The 19,263-nt window shown below is 41.5% G+C and overlaps 1 protein-coding gene across 2 annotated transcripts; it reads left to right on the top strand.

Annotated features, from left to right (window-relative positions):
• The first annotated feature begins 695 nt into the window (after nucleotides 1–695).
• On the top strand, nucleotides 696–18,140 carry clcn7 (Cl-/H+ antiporter 7). Of its 2 annotated transcripts, XM_085270602.1 has the most exons (25): nucleotides 696–942; nucleotides 2,093–2,170; nucleotides 6,254–6,319; nucleotides 6,726–6,791; nucleotides 6,933–7,065; nucleotides 7,211–7,320; nucleotides 7,719–7,799; nucleotides 7,886–7,948; nucleotides 8,073–8,156; nucleotides 8,329–8,422; nucleotides 9,294–9,358; nucleotides 9,577–9,693; nucleotides 9,788–9,842; nucleotides 10,340–10,400; nucleotides 11,662–11,803; nucleotides 12,550–12,643; nucleotides 12,724–12,896; nucleotides 13,247–13,298; nucleotides 13,404–13,531; nucleotides 14,181–14,266; nucleotides 14,383–14,515; nucleotides 14,809–14,868; nucleotides 14,954–15,130; nucleotides 16,423–16,503; nucleotides 16,642–18,140. In XM_085270602.1, the coding sequence occupies exons 1-25, from the start codon at nucleotides 829–831 to the stop codon at nucleotides 16,726–16,728; spliced, it is 2,400 nt and encodes a 799-aa protein (XP_085126728.1). In that variant the 5' UTR covers nucleotides 696–828; the 3' UTR covers nucleotides 16,729–18,140. The 2 variants fall into 2 exon arrangements, with proteins under 2 accessions (XP_085126728.1, XP_085126729.1); XM_085270603.1 differs by lacking the exon at nucleotides 2,093–2,170.
• Nucleotides 18,141–19,263: the final 1,123 nt, after the last annotated feature.

Genomic DNA, 19,263 nt, shown 5'->3' with positions numbered 1-19,263 from the left:
GAATATGTGCAAAACAAGTGGCATTTATATACAGTGTGGAGTGCATAATGTTGAAGTTCCAGTAGTGAAGCTGAGGTGTCTATGACGTGTTCAGCAGTCTGATGGCCTGATGGAAAAAGCTGTCTCTCAGTCTGCTGGTACGGGACCAGATGCTGCAGAACCTCCTTCCTGATGGAAGCAGTCTGAACAGTTTATGGCTGGGGTGACTGGAGTCCTTGATGATCCTCCCCGCTTTCCTCAGGCACCGCTTCCTGTAGATGTCTTGGAGGGAGGGAAGCTCACCTCCAATTATCCGTTCAGAGCACCGCACTACTCGCTGGAGAGCTTTGCAGTTGTAGGCGGTGCTGTTGCCATACCAGGTGGTGATGCATCCAGTGAGGATGCTCTCAATGGCACAGTGATAGAAGGTCCTGAGGATGCGGGGGCTCATGCCGAATCTTTTCAGTCTCCTGAGAAAGAAGAGGCGCTGCTGCGCCTTCTTCACTGTTTTGTTTGTGTGTACTGACCACGTAAGATCCTCAGCCAGATCCTCAGCCAGGTATACAGTCTTTAGTCACCTAATTATTGTTTATAATATAATATAATATAATATAATATAATATAATTTTTTGCCATAACTTTCTGGAGTCTGAAATACTGAAAAACGTCAAATCCCAGCAGCCAACGCGCCCCAGGATTGTTTTTGACCCTGCACGCGAACCTTACAAAGCGTCACGAGTTGCAGAAATGATCATGGGGAGTTGAGAGAGAATAATAGTTGTTAGGCAACGACGGCTGAAGTTAATGAAGCGAACTATTGACAGCTCGGCGTATTAGCGGGGAGCCACCATGGCTAACATCACCAAGAAAGTGTCGTGGTCCAGCCGGGGCGACGACTCCGGTTTGACCGGGGAGGGGACACCGTTACTCAACGGCTCTGAGATACCGAAACCTTCCAGACAGGTTAGCATGGTGGCTAATTTACCTTAACAGCTATTACCTCCGCTGCTTCCCAAAGAAGATGCTGTGTCATGTTTTATTAGCTATCCTAGGCTTATGTTGACTCATGTTTATAAATACTGCATGGGCTATGAATGCTTTTAATCATTTTAATGCACGGCCGCGCACACAGTTTTTACTGAGGTGTTGTTGATGTCTGGTGACTGTTACTCATATAGCAGCAACATGACTTGACCCAGAGTGCATTTGAGCATAAAGTCAAATGAATTGAGGATGGAAGTGTGCAAGAATTCACGAAGACGGCGAGTACACATCAAAACAAGAGAAAACCACCAAACATGCAGAGTGTGTTTTGGTTTGCAATTCTGGATGGTAAATGCAACCACAAGTTTTGTTTGTGACTGGGTTTAGAGGGCGAAAGTAATAGAATTAGGCCTATTCAAATTAAGTACATGATGCTCATAATTTGTTTCAGTCCTCCTGGAAAATAATCAGATTATTGCTAGTCATTCGCTGTTACTTCCATTATTTCCTAACCTGTTTGACGCTGGAAAACATCCTGGGACAAATTGGATTACCTGGGCTACAGGTAAACTGTAATGTGACTGCTTTGGGAAGTGTGATTATCCCAGCACGATCCAGTTACAAGACCTGCAGACGTCTGCCTGTCAGAGTAATACTGAAATATTCTGGAAAATCCAACTTCCTTTTTTACTGTTACCGTTTCTGCCTGTGTGGCATTAGCCAACATGAAAGTAGAGTCTCACGTTAATCCCCTTCCAAATATGCGCATCCAAAAATGGATGTTTTCTCATTTGCATCAGAAAATGTACAGGTATGGAAAAGAACATGCTTTTTGTGTGCATTTTCTGTTGTAGATTTTTTGTTTGTTTTGAAGTCGAATATTTCTTCAATAAAGGGAGCAATAGAGAGCTTCTTACTCTTAAAAATCTTACCCGACATGTATAATTTCATGTGAGTCCAACATCAAAAGATGTCCAAAAATAGACTTTAGTCTCCAAGGAGAGGGGAGAAGACTCTTGTGTTAGTTTCTTAAATGGATACCAGCAGTTAACAATGTAACATATCATCCTGAAAAGTCCTACACATGGCCATACTCATATATTTATGTTGTTGTCTGTGATGTCTTTAGCTGTCCGGATCAGGCAGTGTATTTCGGATAGGCAGATTCAGCACGGTGGATTTGGAAGATGATATAACATCAGAAGAGGTAAAGTTTGAGCTCCCAACATCTCCTCCCTCTCCTTGTCTTTTTCTCTTCTATTTCCCTTTATTAGCAGTTCTTGTTTTAGCCTCTTAGACCACGATAATCTTTCCCAGCATTCCCCAGCAAATCACTGCAGTTGTGACTAATGCAATTCAGCCACATGCTCATATTTGTTTACTGTGCCAATGCCTTGACTGAGATAAAGTTGAAGGTTGAGACGGAGCTGCTTCCCTCTGAATGATTTGGGAAAACCTACACAGAAATTAGTCGCTCACCAGCCAGAATAGTCCAGTGATGCTTGACTCACTAGGGGCACGTGATTGGAAACTGTCTGCTGGTTTCCACTGTGAGGCACTGCAAATAGCAAATTGATCAAGTCCATGCATTTGAATATATGTTCATTACATTCATTCATTACATTTTACTTAACTACTTCTTTGCAGGCTTAGGATACTTAAACCAGGACAAGAAATCCTCATACATACACTCTGACACACAGGACCACATACTGATACTTGAGCCTCTGTTAGCACGACAGGATGTCCCATCTGTTCTGCTTCTTCACACAAACCATCTGATTCAGTTATGTTTTCATTGGCTGACTGGCTGGAATATGATTTCAGGCTTGTGATTTGCTTGAGTATGATAAACAAAATGTTATTTCCAGCTTGTTTGTGGCTCTGTGAAAGTAATTTCTTTACTTAGTTGCATGCTGCACAGATGGATGGCAAGCTAAAGCGTAATTTATGGTGCTGCAAATGTGTCCGTCTGCCTAGGTGTTTATATTTGGACAGGGAGAGGGGTTTTCACACATCGCAGATGTGCTCTTGTGTAGCCTCACAAGATCCTGTCGTCTCGCTGCGGGAAGCGGATGATGTATGCATTTGCTGAGTTTGATTAGCTAACAAGTGGGCTGGAATAGGGAAGGGAGTGACAGTGGAGGTCACTGAATATCCAAAAAAACCCCATCTGTGTAGGTTCTCAATCATCCAGGTTAGAGCATGGCGATATGACCAAAAATATTTATCTCGATATAGATTTGAAAATTTGTGATAACGATATAACTGACGATATAATTGACACTAGACAAGATACTTTACAACTCCACAACTTTATTTGTGCAAAAAAAAAAAATCAAGGTATTTTCAAATTAAATGAGCAGCTGTTTTTTATGTGCATTAAAGTTATATAAAAATTTAACAGTGCAAATGCAAATTCCTTGCTGAAAGTTTAACCAAAAGAATCAGAATCAGAAAGGGTTTTATTGCCAAATGTTGAGCAGGTTTACAACATTAGGAAATTGCTGCGGTGCTTCAGTGCAAACATACTGTCATAAATTGCACTTAAATAGACATGAAAAAATAAAAGTAAGAATAAGAATTAAAAGTGCTACGTAGAAAGATATATACATGAGTGCAGGTGGTGATCAGTGCCAAACATGGAATGATGCAGTGAACACAGCGTAGGGTCATGTGTTAGGGGTGGGAACAGTCGTACGTTTATTGTTCATGTGTCCAACAGCAGAGGGGAAGAAACTGTTCTTATGGCGAGAGGTTCTGGTGCGAATGGACCGGAGCCTCCTGCCTGAGGGGAGCAGGTCAAACAGACTGTGTCCAGGGTGAGAAGGGTCAGCTGAGATCCGAGCTGCACGCCCCAGTGTCCTGGAGGTGTACAGGTCCTGCAGAGATGGGAGTCTGCAGCCAATCACCTTCTCAGCAGAGCGCACAACACACTGCAGTCTCTGTTTGTCCCTGATAGTGGCTCCAGCGTACCACACGGTGATGGAGGAGGTGAGGATGGACTCGATGATTGCAGTGTAGAATTGCATCATCGTCCGTGTTGGCAGGTTGAATTTCTTCAGCTGCCTCAGGAAGTACATCCTCTGCTGGGCTTTCTTGATGACGGAGGTGATGGTGGGCTCCCACTTCAGGTCCTGGGTGATGGTGGTACCCAGGAAGCGGAATGAGTCCACAGAGGTGATGGGGGTGTCAGTCAGGATGATGGGGGGGAGTGGGGCTGTGTGCTTCCTGAAGTCCACAATAATCTCCACTGTCTTCTGGGCATTCAGCACCAGGTTGTTGTGGCTGCACCAGGACACCAGACGTTCAACCTCCCTCCTGTAGGCGGACTCATCCCCGTCCGAGATGAGCCCAATAACGGTGGTGTCATCTGCAAACTTGATTAGCTTGACAGACTGGTGGGTGGAGGTGCAGCAGTTGGTGTACAGGGAGAAGAGCAGAGGAGAAAGAACACAGCCCTGAGGGGAGCCGGTGCTGATGGTCCGAGAGTCCGAGACATTCTTTCCCAGCCTCACATGCTGCTTCCTGTCCGTCAGGAAGTCAGTGATCCACCGGCAGATGGGATCAGGCACATTCATCTGGGAAAGCTTGCCTCGGAGATGGTCTGGAAGGATGGTGTTGAAGGCAGAGCTGAAGTCCACAAACAGGATCCTGGCGTAGGTTCCTGGGGCGTCCAGATGCTGCAGGATGAAGTGTAGGGCCATGTTGATGGCGTCGTCTACAGACCTGTTGGCTCTATATGCAAACTGCAGGGGGTCCAGGAGGGGGGCCGTGAGGGTCTTGAGATGGGAGAGAACTAGGCGCTCAAATGACTTCATGACCACAGATGTCAGAGCCACGGGTCTGTAGTCATTTAGTCCAGTGATCCTAGGTTTCTTGGGGACAGGGATTATGGTAGAGGACTTGAAGCAGGCAGGCACATGACATGCCTGCAGTGAGGAGTTGAAAATGCCAGAAAACACTGGGGCCAGCTCGTTTGCAGTGTCTGAGGGTGGCAGGAGACACACCGTCTGGGCCGGGAGCTTTTCGAGCATTCAGACTCTTAAACTGCTTCCTCACATCTGCTTCATGAATATGAAGAGTTGTGGTGGGAGGAGGTGGTGTGAAATCCTCTTTTGTGTGGGGTGAGGAGGGGGGTGTTGTAGGTGAACAGTTTGAAGGTGGTGATGGCTCTATGGAGGGGGGAGAGGTGGGGGAATTAGTGTCCAAAGTGCCTCTATTGTTGGGGCCATTGGAGGTGTGAAGGCTGCCTGATGGCATTTCCAAAGGCATTTCCAGTGGAAATTGGCCGACATATCCTCAGCATAACCGTGTATAATATCCACAAAACTTAAAAAGAGGTTATACACACACAATACTGTAATACTATGCTGAAGCACAGTACGTATCACTCCGCGAGGCTCCTGCCTACGATAGCCGTAATGCTCCGACAATCCATCAAGCGGTGCGGGTTTGTAGCTTAGCAAAGTCGTACTAAAACATTTGACAGATTTTTGAGCGCCGTGTACATAAAATCATTTCGAGGTCAGTAAACACAACCAGAATTCATACATAAGGCACACGGGATTATAAGGGGCACTGTCGATTTTCAGAAAAATCGAAGAATTGATTTTAAGTGTGCCGTATTTTCCAAAAAACGCGGTAATAACGAAGGTCCGCTAGCATGCTCTACCAAAATTAGTGCTTTGTTGTGTATCTGATGGACGAAAGCTAAACCAGTTCATCACCACTGAAATTGCAGCATTTTTATAAAGCAATTCTGGTTCATCCGTTTCATTCAACAATCCGCTTTCGCCCTTCTCACTCTCTGTCGCCGGCACGCTTTTTCCGCCATGTGCATATGAAAACAAAGGCACTGCCATTGCGCGTTTTACAATTCATCAGCAATTCATCCACCAGGAATTTACTGTCATCTGTGATTCCTTGTATTGATGCTAAGATTATGATTGATGCTACAATTATTATTGTAGCTTCATTTCTAGAGAAGTACATGTGTGGTTATGGCGTAGGTTACACTGTAGTGTTTCAGAGGGGTTTGTGGTTACAGCTATGATGTAGACTTTCTGGAGAAACTGGCTGGGATTGAGTTGTTAAGAAAACTTTTGATTGTCAAACCTGTCCCCTAATTTTCTTCTGAGTAAGAAAAAATGCATCTGATGCTTGTGATTCATTGTTCCACTCCCTGCTGCTGTATGTAAAATGTTTTAATGGCAGTAAAATAGTTTCCAGCCACATAACTGAGGTCAGAGGTGATGCGTTAATGCTTTTTTTTCCTCGCCCCCTGCAGGACCCTATTAGGGGCCGACCGAAAGAGATCCCACACAACGAGAAGCTGCTGTCACTTAAATATGAGGTAAAACTGCTGTTAACCAATCAGAATCCTGTGTTTCTGATAAGTCTTGAATAAGCTGGATTACACTTGGTTACTTTGATGTTTTCACAAGAAGTGAAAATGTCCTTTTTTGCCATCTTAAGGAAGAAACTAAAGACTGAGCCAGCTATAAAGATGCAACTGTTTGTAATGTTCTTAAGCAAAGTGGAACTGTCAGTACTTCAGGAGATATGCTTTGTATTGTCTTTGAAATTTTGTATATACATCTAAAAAATGCACACAAAAATTGGTCAGATTTTTGGATGTCACTTTCTTTAAATAGATTATACAATTGAACCTAGCAGGAAGAGCTTTTGTGTGGGTGTTGTTTTTTTTTACAGATGTATTTGATTAAATGAAATGTATTCATCTGTCTGTTTCATTGTAGAGTCTGGATTATGACAACATTGAAAACCAGCTCTTTCTTGAAGAGGAGAGAAGAATGAGTCCCATGGTGAGTGGTGCAGGAATCTTTTGCAGAAATGGTAGTTTGCCTGGGCTCTGTATGAACTCCATTATTTTCTTTCTGTCTCGAGTCTTGTGTCTGGCTGCTTTATCCTGCATCACTTCTTGTCTTCTCATCTTGTGTTTTTAGGGTTTCCGCTGTCTGGAGATCAGTCGTTGGGTAATCTGCGGTCTGATTGGCATTCTAACGGGTCTCATCGCCTGTTTTATAGACATTATGGTGGAGAAACTGGCTGGGTACAAATATCAAGTTATTAAAGAGAGTATCCTTTAGACGTGTACAGCTTTTTAGTCCTATTTTTTAGTACCACGTAAATATGCAAGGCTTAAGGAACTTTAATTTTTCTCCAAATCACTCAAGTGATTTCAGGAAAAAAAGGACACTTCCTTGACTCTGAGCCTTCACAGACATTGAAAAGTTTACAGAGGTGGGTGGGCTGTCTATTTCTCTCATCCTCTGGGCCGTTCTCAACTGTGCCTTTGTCCTGGTGGGGGGCATCATGGTTGCGTTTTTTGAGGTAAGACAGAAAGCAAAAATATTCTTGACCTTTTATGATTAGCCTAAATTTTGAATTGGAACCACTTCTTCCCCATTTGTGTGTGTTTTAATAATAACATTCCTCAAGTGCAAGAATGGGTTTTGGAGAAGTGTGACATAAAAGCTTTTGCTTTTTTTCCCCTTTTTTGTTGCTCTATTACATATTCCTTAGCTACAAACTATTCAAATCGTTGTGGAAGTGAAGATTTTTGGTTAGTAATAGCACGTCTGTCAATGTCTGAGTCCTTCTTTGAAATACTGATAATTTAAGCTAAATGTGTTTCTGTTTTTGTGACAGTGCGGTTTACTAGCATGTGATGAGGCACTGTGTGTACCACGAGTCTTCACATGTATCTTTTCCTGTTCTTTCTCTTGTAGCCAATAGCAGCTGGAAGTGGTATTCCTCAGATAAAATGTTACCTAAATGGAGTCAAGATTCCCAGGGTGGTACGGCTCAAGGTACGGCCACGTAAAATACCAGTAACTTAGAATAATGGCTACACTAGATCCACCTTTACATCTTTATGTCCCGTTGTTCTTTGTAGACGCTGGTGGTGAAAGTGATTGGCGTTATATGTTCAGTAGCTGGCGGTCTTGCTGTTGGAAAGGTAAACTATATTAAAATCCTTCATCTTTTTGTAAACATACACTCAAACTGTGTTCTAAACACATTTGAAACACATTTTTAAAAAAGCTTTTAAAGCTGTCCTCTTGTTTGCCCACGATCGTCAGGAAGGTCCCATGATTCACTCTGGTGGTGTTGTAGCTGCGGGAGTCTCACAGGGCAGAAGCACCTCCTTAAAACGGGACTTCAAGGTAAGCGTGTGTTGAGATCCTGAACACTAACATGCTTGTGGGTCACAGTATATATTTAGTGTGTCACATCGATTGACATTGTGACAAACTCCATATATCATAATATACTAAGTTTGTGTGTGTTTGACAATAGGAGTGGTTAATAATATGAAATATATGTGTGTTTGTGTAGATGTTTGAATACTTCCGGAGAGACACAGAAAAGAGGGACTTTGTTTCTGCTGGAGCTGCTGCTGGAGTTTCTGCTGCTTTTGGGGCACCAGTTGGTAAAAACACATAATCTGCTTTTGCTGTGTGTGAAGTTTAGCTGCTTTAAGCTCTACAACAGTATGATTATATATGCCCACACTAAAAGCAAACAAAAAATAATAGTTTGCATAATAAGATCTTTAGAAGTCTTAAATTTGATGCACTGGGATCTACAGAAACCCTCTGACATACTCTTATTAGTCTGTTGATAACTGCCTGCTGTGATTATAAAGCTGCCTTGTGCATGTTGATCAGGTTATCGTGTGAAGAGTGCTGCTGTGATCACGCTTGCTAACTCTGGATTAGTTTAAGGGTGTTATCACACCTGTAGTTTGTTTACTCTGGTCCGAATCAGCTGAGTAAAAATTTGTAGATTAACCCTGTGGTTTGGTTTGTTTTCACACAGAAAAATCCAAGTGAACTGAAATGTGTCACTGGAAACCACATGAGAATGTTCAGTCCACTCATTTGCCAGATGTGTTAATAAAATAATAATAGGGTTAATAAAAATTAAATACAAGAAGAAGGTGCTGTGTGAGAAAACCAGTAATTTATGTTTACTTAACAGCTAGCTGTTAACCCGTACAGACGTTTGCACATCTATAGCACCTTCTTGTGTTGAGAATACAAAGCACACAGGGCAACGGGACATTTTTAAGCTCAAACTTTAACATACACCTGGTAGTTGGCTTGGATCATGTTCACACCATAAACAAACTGACACTACCTCCTCCGAAGGGTCTCTGTGTGGTTGTTTTGGTCTGCACACAAGTGTGTTTTGTCACTTCTCCAAGTCACTTTTTCAGTCTGAAGGAAAAAACAAACAAAATGAATATATAAAAATGTAATGCTATTCTGGTTTCTAAACTCTCTTTCTGTGGTCGACAGGCGGAGTTTTGTTCTCTCTAGAGGAGGGAGCTTCTTTCTGGAACCAGATGCTCACATGGAGGATAGTAAGTCATGAAATGAGCATTAACCCCTATTAGTGAGCACAATATGTTGAATCAACAGCATTTCATCCAGAAGTCTAATAAATTGAACTGAATATCTTTACTGTCATTGTCGCTTAAACAACAAAATTAAAAAGTTGGCTAAAAGATTGATTAAAACACAAGTGGATAAGTTTTAGTATTTCCTACATCTCCTAAATGCTTGCCCTCCTCCTCTGCAGTTCTTTGCCTCCATGATCTCCACCTTCACACTGAACTTCTTCCTCAGTATCTATCATGGCAAACCAGGAGACCTTTCCAATCCAGGTCTCATTAACTTTGGACGCTTTGAAAGTGATGTAAGAGACTTACATTAAACATAAACAGTGTGCTTTTTGAGGTTAATTAATTTTTGTGGTCAATGTAAAAGCACCGACTTTTGTCTCTTTTCAGAGTGTGGCCTATTACTACTACGAGATTCCTTTGTTCATGTGTATGGGAGCTTTAGGTAAAGTTTTTTTGTTTTGTTTTTAATTTCTACAAATATGCACAATTCTTCATGTGGTCCATTTTGGTATACACTATCAGCTACAACCTAAAACCAATGATGCCTAGAGGTGGCATTTCCTGCCACTAATCTTCCCTAGAAGCACAGTGCCCCCCAACACATAACATGAGCTGCTCGGGAATAGTTCACTGCATAATCAGAGACCCCAAACACTGAATAGGAATGAGAATCATCGTCTAATTCTTTGCCAGTTCCGCATCAACTCATCAGTCACACTCATTTGCATCCAACCTTTCCAGTTTCTTTGATCAATATTTTTCTTTTCTTCTTATTTTCCTGAGAGTTGCATATTGCAAATCGATCATCAGTCCTGCACCCAGTGGGTGTCACTTCTAAATGTTTCTCAGACTGATGACAATACCACTGTTCTATTTCACTTACACTATCGCTCCTGTTTATTCATTTCATTAATTTGTTTCCGTTCCTGTCCTGTGCAGGTGGGTTGTTGGGAGCGCTCTTTAATTCACTCAACTACTGGCTGACTATCTTCAGGATCAGGTAAAGTTTAGATAGGACTCAAGCAAATGCAAACCAAACTGTCATTAACTCAGAAAGGAAATATTTCAGCAAAGGTTGTGAATAAAGAAGAGCATGTGTGTGCATTGTGCCAACAAAAACATCACATGGAGAGCTTGAAAATGTTGTTGGTTGACACAGACTGGGTGGGGTGCGAGATGAGGTTTTTTAAGAGAAGACTTAAAATGGATTCTCGGAAGTTTGTGATTGACATGTGTAAAAATAGCCTCAGTATAAGAACAGGTACGATCACCGGGAGGCTGACTAATGTGGGAGACGACTCGTACTGAGAAGTGTTCCTGGCTTCCTGCTCTGGAGCTGGCTGATATAAATGTACTCAGATCTTAATATAATACACACTGTGTGTAGTTTGCTAATGCTTATTCATTCTCAATCATAATCAAAACATTAAATCCAACTGTCATGACACCAGATTTTTAATAAATGAGTGTCAGTTTATTTACAATATTAATTGACAGGAAATGGGGAAACAGGTGGTCTGAGGATTTGATTTCATATCTGCAATTTTTATACTCTTTCCACGGTGGAAAGTCTGTATTAAGAGAAAGGGAGAGAGGAGGCATGCCCGATTTGGTCACGTCAGTCACACGGCTCTGTCTGTAAGCGCAGAAACCCGACTTACCTGCTGTTCCTTCTGTGTGCGAGAGTAACCAGTAAGACGAGAGATGACTTGTGGTGAGGAGCTAAAACTGCTTAATGGCTTGTTTCGAGGCTGTGAGTGCACTGAGGTGCTGCACAGGCCCAGTATAAGATAAATGAGGAAAATTTTGATATGCAACTCTTAACCCTCCAAATAAGCCTAATGGATCCTTTTAAAAAAACAACCAAAAAAAGAAAGACTTAATTGAAGCAGTCTGAAAACAAAACAAAGTTTATCTTTAATATTTCTTTAAAGATAAACTTGAAAATAAAATATTTGCCTGGCTGGACGGTCTTGTTTCTAAAAATAACTCCTCTGGTCTGAGTCTAAGGAAGTCTGTATTTCTGTCACATTTCTGAGCAGTAATTACACTCGACATTTCCAGTCACATGGCCTGAAGAGACACAAAGTCAAAGAAGCTTTGTTTCCCTCTCACCTGTTTTTATTGGACTAAGAGCTGCTTTTTTTATTTGGGAAAGTCCAAACTGAGAGATCAGCAATGTGTCAGCATTTTAGCGCAGAGCAGATTAGGGCGTGGCGTTGTACATGAAAATGTCTAAATTTAATGTGTCTGTGTGTTAGGTATGTGCATCGCCCATGTTTGCAAGTGATGGAGGCCTTGTTGGTGGCTGCTGTGACCGCAGCAGTGTCATTCACCATGATTTATTTTTCCAACGACTGTCAGCCTCTGGGGCCCGAGCGCAATGAGGAGTACTCACTGCAGGTACACCCACATTCGTTTCCACTTGACTGAAAACACTCTCTCGCTGCTTTTTTCGATTTAGATGATGATGCATAATAACGCTAAATATGGGTCACAGTGTTACAGCAGAGCCGGGCAGGATTAGTTTTAAGATGGACGGGGAGATGGTGAAATGTGTGACAAAGCAAATTAAGACCAGCACGTGCAGATTTGTAGAGGACCCTGCTCATAATGATCCTTGGCACTTCCTACTTTTTAACCTCACAGTAAAGTTTCATTTCAATAAAGTTTACCAGCATGGCGTAAAAACGGTACTTTAAAGGGATCTAAGGGGATGCAGGATGTTTCTCTCATAGAGTGCAACATTTTAAGAATTTATGTATTACCATGAAAATTGGTTGAGACATTCAGATGTCTCTTTTATATTCAATCATTCCCATGTTTGCTGCTAATTAGAAAACAGAATGTCCGGGAACAGTTTTGGTTCAGTGCACTGTGACTGAGACTAGCTGTAGATTAGAAGCTCAGATGATGGAAGCAATACCAGATTTAAATGTTATAATAGTTTATGCTTTTATAGATTTTTTTTTTTTCACTTCTGATTGGGTAGCAAAATTGTGACATCATGTTTGTATTTAGGCACTGTGGGCATCCGATTCCTAATAAAATCAGACGTGATAAGCAGTTTTTCTGTTTCTGTCTTAAGCCCTTCATTTTGTGGCTCTTGAGTATTTTGTGCCATGCATCATTTTTCTGTCTCTGTTTAGTTGTTTTGTGCAGATGGCGAGTATAATTCCATGGCTACAGCATTTTTTAACACTCCTGAGAGAAGCGTTCGTAGTCTCTTCCACTATCAGCCGGGTAAGATGGTGCACTATTGTAGTGACTTTGTTTAAACCATTATACTCTCACTAATTACTTTCTTTGTTTGTGTTTTAAAGGAAGTTACAACCCTATGACACTGGGTTTGTTTACTCTGACCTATTTCTTCCTGGCGTGTTGGACATACGGCCTGGCAGTGTCTGCTGGTGTCTTCATCCCGTCTCTTCTAATAGGAGCAGCTTGGGGGAGGCTGTGTGGGATACTGCTTGCCTCTTTCACTCCCACTAGCCCGGTTGGTGCTCCTCACAGTGACATTTGTTTTAGTTCCCATTTTGAAAACTAGCTAAATTTAATGGAGCTGACCCAACAAGTTAACATGACCGGTATCATGGACAGTATTAGCAAAGCAGTGGAAGAAAATAGTCTTTATTTAAAAAAAAAAAGAGAACTTTTAATTACTTCACAAACCTTCCTACTAAACTTGCTAGCATTATTGTGTTATTAAAAATATGGGATAGGGAAATAGGTGTTATCTGAAACATGTTAAATGCATATTTTTATTAATTTGTCTAGATTATTGTTACATTAAGCTAATATGCCAATTAACATGTGTTAAAGACTTTGCTCCATGTATTTTCATAGATTTGGGCTGATCCTGGTAAATATGCTTTGATTGGAGCTGCAGCACAGTTAGGTGAGTAACTGTCACTTTAAAAAAATTTTTTTGTAATTTTATGTATATTGTTGTAAATATTTAAATTTGTTCTACAATGTGCTGCATACTTCCTCCTCTCTGCAGGTGGCATTGTAAGAATGACTCTCAGTTTGACTGTCATCATGGTGGAGGCAACTGGAAACGTCACATACGGCCTTCCCATAATGCTCGTTCTCATGATTGCCAAAATAGTGGGAGACTACTTTCAGGAGGTGAGTGAAGTCACAGACACAACCTACTCCTCACTCCACACTGCTGAAGTTAGTCCAGTGTAGGGTGATCAGATCCCAGCATAATAAATGCTACTGTATTTTATCTGAATGCAAGTGCTTAGTAAATGCATTTAGCGTAAATTTCAATTTCATTTAATACATTAGTCTTTTGTAAACCTATATTTTCCTTTTCTGTTGAGAGGAGATAAAAAATAAAGTTTTTGTTTGTCTGACAGCAGACACTTTGTCCTAACCTGCTGGAATAATTGGAGATTTATCTGAACGTCACGACCACGCCTCAGACACTTACCTTCTGGTTCCATACCTATACATTGGCTTCCTGCACTGTAGGCTTTTTGTTCTCATTTTCGTGCCCAACCCTCCCCCCGCTTTTCTCAGTTCTTACACGACTCATTTGTACCCGGGGGTTTGGTCGGCCTGGAAGTCCTCACTGAGGCCTTCCACAAAACCTCAGTCTCAGGCTTAGAGAGTAGAATCCAACCACTGTAACCTTTCAAGAAACCTTGCGGATTGAATTGAGGATGTTGTCCTTGCTGGTGAAATTGCAGTTGGATCTACTGTGTACAGTTTATGATAGGAAAGTAAGGCACAGACAGCATCTCTAACCACTCTTATTTTCCTGCTTTAGGGTTTATACGACATTCACATCAAGTTGCAGAGTGTTCCCTTCCTGCACTGGGAGGCTCCTGCCACCTCCCACTGGCTGACTGCCAGGTAGGATGGATGGATGAACTTGTGTTTGTTTTTCTCACTGTTTCTTTTATTTTATAATCAGTACTTGCACTCTTGTTGTTTACCTTCTTATCACCATTGTCCTCCTCGCTGTCCAGAGAGGTGATGAGTTCTCCAGTCACCTGCTTCAACAGGATAGAGAAGGTGGGAACAATCGTGGACGTCCTTAGCAACACATCAACAAATCACAATGGCTTCCCTGTTGTCGTGCAGGTTTTGGATAGTGATGAGGTAACTGTTTGAATGTTTGTTTGTTTTTCTGTTGAAAGTTTGTGTTTGAGGTGTTAAAGGGTTGCTCGCTGCTAAGTAGTTGGTTTTGTTTCTTAACAAAAGGTCGTGTTAAGGTGTTTGTAGTCAAATCCGTGGAAAGCGTTGTTTTTGTGTCTCTTTGTGTCAATTTTTGGCACCACTTTAGCAAAGTACATAAGCTACTTTAAGAGCAGATTGGAGTTGACGCAGGAGAAAAATGTGAGACATGTTGCCCTGCAGTGTAAGAGATTATTAACACCTTCCTCTTCACTCAGCCAGCAAAACTCTGCGGTCTCATCCTGCGCTCTCAGCTGATTGTTCTTCTCAAACACAAGGTAACAGCTGATCTGAGATCTGATACGAGAGCCTGTAAAACCTGATTGCAGTTAGGCCAGTTTGCACCATCTTCTTTCCTGCCAGGTGTTTGTGGAGTTGGCCCGGTCCCGGCTGTCTCAGAGGAAGCTCCAGCTGAAAGACTTCAGGGACGCCTACCCCCGCTTTCCCCCAATCCAAAGCATCCATGTCTCCCAGGACGAGAGAGAATGCATGATGGACCTCACTGAGTTTATGAATCCAACACCTTACACTGTACCACAGGTAACAGATGCAGTAACTGCAGTTGTGCAAGCACCAACAAATTTGATTAGACTTGTAAGTTGAGACTGCTGCTGCAAAATGTTAAATTTGTGGGTTTACAGTTTTCTTTTCATTCTTTCATTAAAATGCTTTTCAGGATGGTTTTTGATGTTTTGTTTGAATGAAGTCAAACTAGGGCTGCTCGATTATGGCAAAAATGATCATCACGATTATTTTCACTGAAATTGAGATCTCGATTATTTGACGATATTTATTTAACAATAACAATGTATTGAATAATGGCTTTAAAGATTGTCAAAACAAATAATATAAAATAGTGTGCAAATACTGATAACGGTGCAAATGTTTGCAATATAAAAAATAAATGAAAAATGTAAACATCTATGTTTAGTGAACTTCAAAATACTGCATAATATTTATGCATACAAATAACCAAACATCAAGGCAAGCTGTGTAGCCACACAATGCACAATTGTATCAAACTGACACTGAGGTATGTCAACTAAAGTTGCTGCTTGAACACAAATAAAATAAAACATTGAAAGTACAATACAACTTTATTTGTATAGCACATTTAAAAGACCAGTGGTACACCAAAGTGCTTTACAATAAAAACAGGAAAATTAAGACAATAAATAAAAGACTATTAACAAAGTACCACATATGTCATTAGGTTAAGGGCACTAATTATACAACAATAAAAGGGAATATAAGAACAAAGTTACTAAGAACAGATATAGCTAAAAGATAAAGTACATAAATAAGAAATTGAACCAAATTTAAAATAGGGACACTAACTTACTAAAAGTAGTAACTTTTATAAGAAATAAATAAAAACTAGTAGGCCCAAGTCCCATACAATCTCAAAACGGCTCAACAAAACATGGTTCCTGCAACCTCTCAAAGGTTTTTAGCCAAAAACGCCAGCTTATTGACATGATCAGGCTTCAGGGATGCACGCAGGCACTTGACAACATTTCCACCAGTGCTGAAGACTATTTCTGATGAGGCACTTGTGGCTGGGATGCAAAAATATCCTCTCCTCTCCAAATAACTTCTGCTTAGCTTTCCGAGCTTCCCTCGGGTCCTCTTAATTGTTGCGACGCGTGTTCGAAACGAGAGGTGCGCTCGATTTGCCACACGGAGCAGCGCGAGAGTAAAGCACGAGGGAGGTGCTAATAATCGGCTCAGTCATTTTTAATGATCGTTGAAAGCCCAGATCGTAATTTCGATTAAAATTCGATTAATTGAGCAGCCCTGAGTCAAACTTTAACAAATCGTTCTGTCTGCAGGATACATCACTCCCCCGTGTGTTTAAGCTGTTCAGAGCCCTGGGACTGAGACACCTGGTGGTGGCAGATGATGTGAACAGGGTAAGACGGTGTGTTTATGTTTCAGTGTAAAGGATTTTTGTTTGGTTGTATTTCCCCACATACTTCACATTTATTTTGCTATGATGATTGTCCTGATTAGTTTTTTTTTTTTTTTCTTTGGTTTGTCACCTCCTGCAGGTGATTGGACTGGTGACAAGGAAGGACTTGGCCAGATATCATCTGGGCAAACATGGGCTGGAGGAGCTGCAGCTTGCCCAGACATAGTGTGCCCACATACACACGCCCATAGACTGACCACATGTTGCCTCAGAAGCTGTTGACCATCCGTTTGGCAGCCCAGAAGGACGCCTTCAAGGGCCAAAGATCTCTTTTTTGAATAATTCTAAAAAACATCCACCCCTCTGTTAACGCTGAGTGACGGCATTTTCTTCTAAAGGATTCAAATTAATAGTTTTTCCAGGATAATTCCAGGAACTGTATTTTATTTAATAATTCACCAGATTTTTGCGCTGAGGCAACAGATGACGCTTGACTTTCTTGTCTTTTATTCTTAATCGTTTTGGTTGTTTAGTTGTTTTTCACACACTTTTACAGAGTTTTACACACACACACACACACACACACACACACACACACACACACACACGCACGTCAATGGCCCCAAATAAAGTTGGACTGGATCAGTTAGAATGAAAATCAATTTGCTTATATTCTAAACAAATCTGTTTAATTTTTGTTAACTTGGAAAATATTTTGCATTGTTAGCCACAGCATTTAAACCAGTGACGGATGAAGTGAATCACTCATCTCAGCAGCGTTGTGCTGGGAAACACTGTTGCAGACTGAGCATGCTCCCTCATTGTAACAGACTACATGGAAAAAATACTCATGAGCAGCATGATAAATAACCCGAGGTGTTGACCCAGCCTCCAAACTTCCAAGTTTTTAATCCAGTCAAGGATCCGTGGAACCCATCGGATCACCCCTGAGAACCCACTCCCCAACCATCAGCTCCCAAAGGATTTTCTTAGTGCATTTCTACTGTTGTTAGTCCCATTCTGCCTCCCTACTTTCATAAACTGTTAAATGTTAGTTCCTTCATGAGGTTGTGTAGCTGGATGCTGTGGAAATGCAGGTGTACAGGATGGTAACTTGCTTCAGATTGTGTGCTTCAGATTTTATATTCCTGCTGCTGCGCTACAGGATACTTTGAAGTGTTTTGCTTAGAAAATCTGATTGTGAGTTGTCGTGTTCAAGAGCTGGTTTAAAGCACAGCTACCGACCACTGAAGGTTTGCAATGATATCTGTGTTTGTGTAGTTTTGCACTGAAAGACTGCTGTTATTTATTGTACTACTTAGATTGGTACTCAAAGGTACTTTTTCCACCTCTGAAGGTTTGCACTTTGACCTGCTACTGAAGACTTCCCACGAGTGTCCCTATTGGAGCTCTGTATGAATGTAAACAATAGTGTGCCACATATCTTCTTTGCTACCCTGACAACACATTTTTCTTATTGATTGTAATCGTGTCTGTTTGTATTTCTAACACTTCAGTCAGCAGTGTTGTCGATTTCTTTGGGCTTTTATTGTTTTTACCCTTCCAGATGTAAACATGCAAATGTTGCTCTATTTTATGGATAAACCTTTTTGTGAATGAATAAAGTTTTAACTATTATCATACAACTCTTTTGTACATTTAAGAATGAGTCCAGGCACTTTTCTTTTCAAGCTCCATAGACCGGTGGTTTTCAACTACTGTGCCATAGTAGTATACCAGTGTGCCATCGCAAATTATTTCACTTCAATTAATTGGCCCAAAAGATACAATTTAATAATTACTGCCAATAATCATTGTTGGGCATCTGTGCTTTCACTGCAGTGACTTGTAGTAATTACCACCCACCTGACATGAACGAGTAATTACTAGTCAACTGTTTGCACAAAATACTAGTCCTTAGTTTAGTTCTGTATTATATAAGATGTCCGTCCCAGTCTAAGAGGATCAAATTTCTACGAATGTTTGTCACAGGATCCCAGACACAGAACAGCAGCACATAAACCCTCTGTCCCAAAAATGGACATCAGGGAAGAGCTGGGTCGTATTTGGGAAAGAATGAAGTCAGAAAGGGTGCCTTGCACTCTTGAAGATGTGTTTGTTAATATTTTGGGGGAAACATCCAACCCTCCCACTCCCTTTTCCCCACCTCCTCCTCCTCCTGCTTTCCCTGCTGGACCAGCTGCCCTGCCTCACCCAGCAGCAGGCAGAGTAGAGGATCTGTTACCTACACCCTCCTGAGATCCGCTCCTCTTCTGTCTGAGCACCAACGTTCATGTATAGTTGCTCCAATCACCATGCAGCCATCTCACATGTACAGTCAGCCAGGCACAGCTAGCCAAGGACAGGTGAGACACTCAGACAGTTGTCGTTAGATTTTTATTGATAAAGGTGCTTGAACCTGTTGGATGCTTCAGGCTAATGAAAGAAAAACTGTTTAGTTTGCATGTTTCTGTGCTGTTTATCATTATTAGTCTTTGAAATGCTGGACTAAGTGTCAGTATTATGGATTTTTGTCCTTCTCCATCTCTCCACACAATCTACTGTATCAGTTGCCTGTAAACAACATCCCATCGGCAACAACAGCAGCTGTTCTTCCAGCTCCTCCACCCCACAGCTGCGCTCCAAAGTCAGTTTCTCTGCTGCGTTTTCTCACTGATCTGCAGGTATCTGTCATTTATCTGCAGATGTGTGTGAATTATTAAAATCAGCCTCCTTTAATGATGTCGCCTTACATTCAGTT

The sequence above is a fragment of the Mchenga conophoros genome, linkage group LG4, assembly GCF_057382185.1.
Source record: "Mchenga conophoros isolate Kocher_MC1m ecotype Shallow Benthic linkage group LG4, M_conophoros_male_GT1.1, whole genome shotgun sequence".
In the NCBI taxonomy this organism is placed as follows: domain Eukaryota; kingdom Metazoa; phylum Chordata; class Actinopteri; order Cichliformes; family Cichlidae; genus Mchenga; species Mchenga conophoros.
Note: the sequence above shows the minus strand (reverse complement) of the source record. Positions and strands in the feature narration are given on the sequence as shown.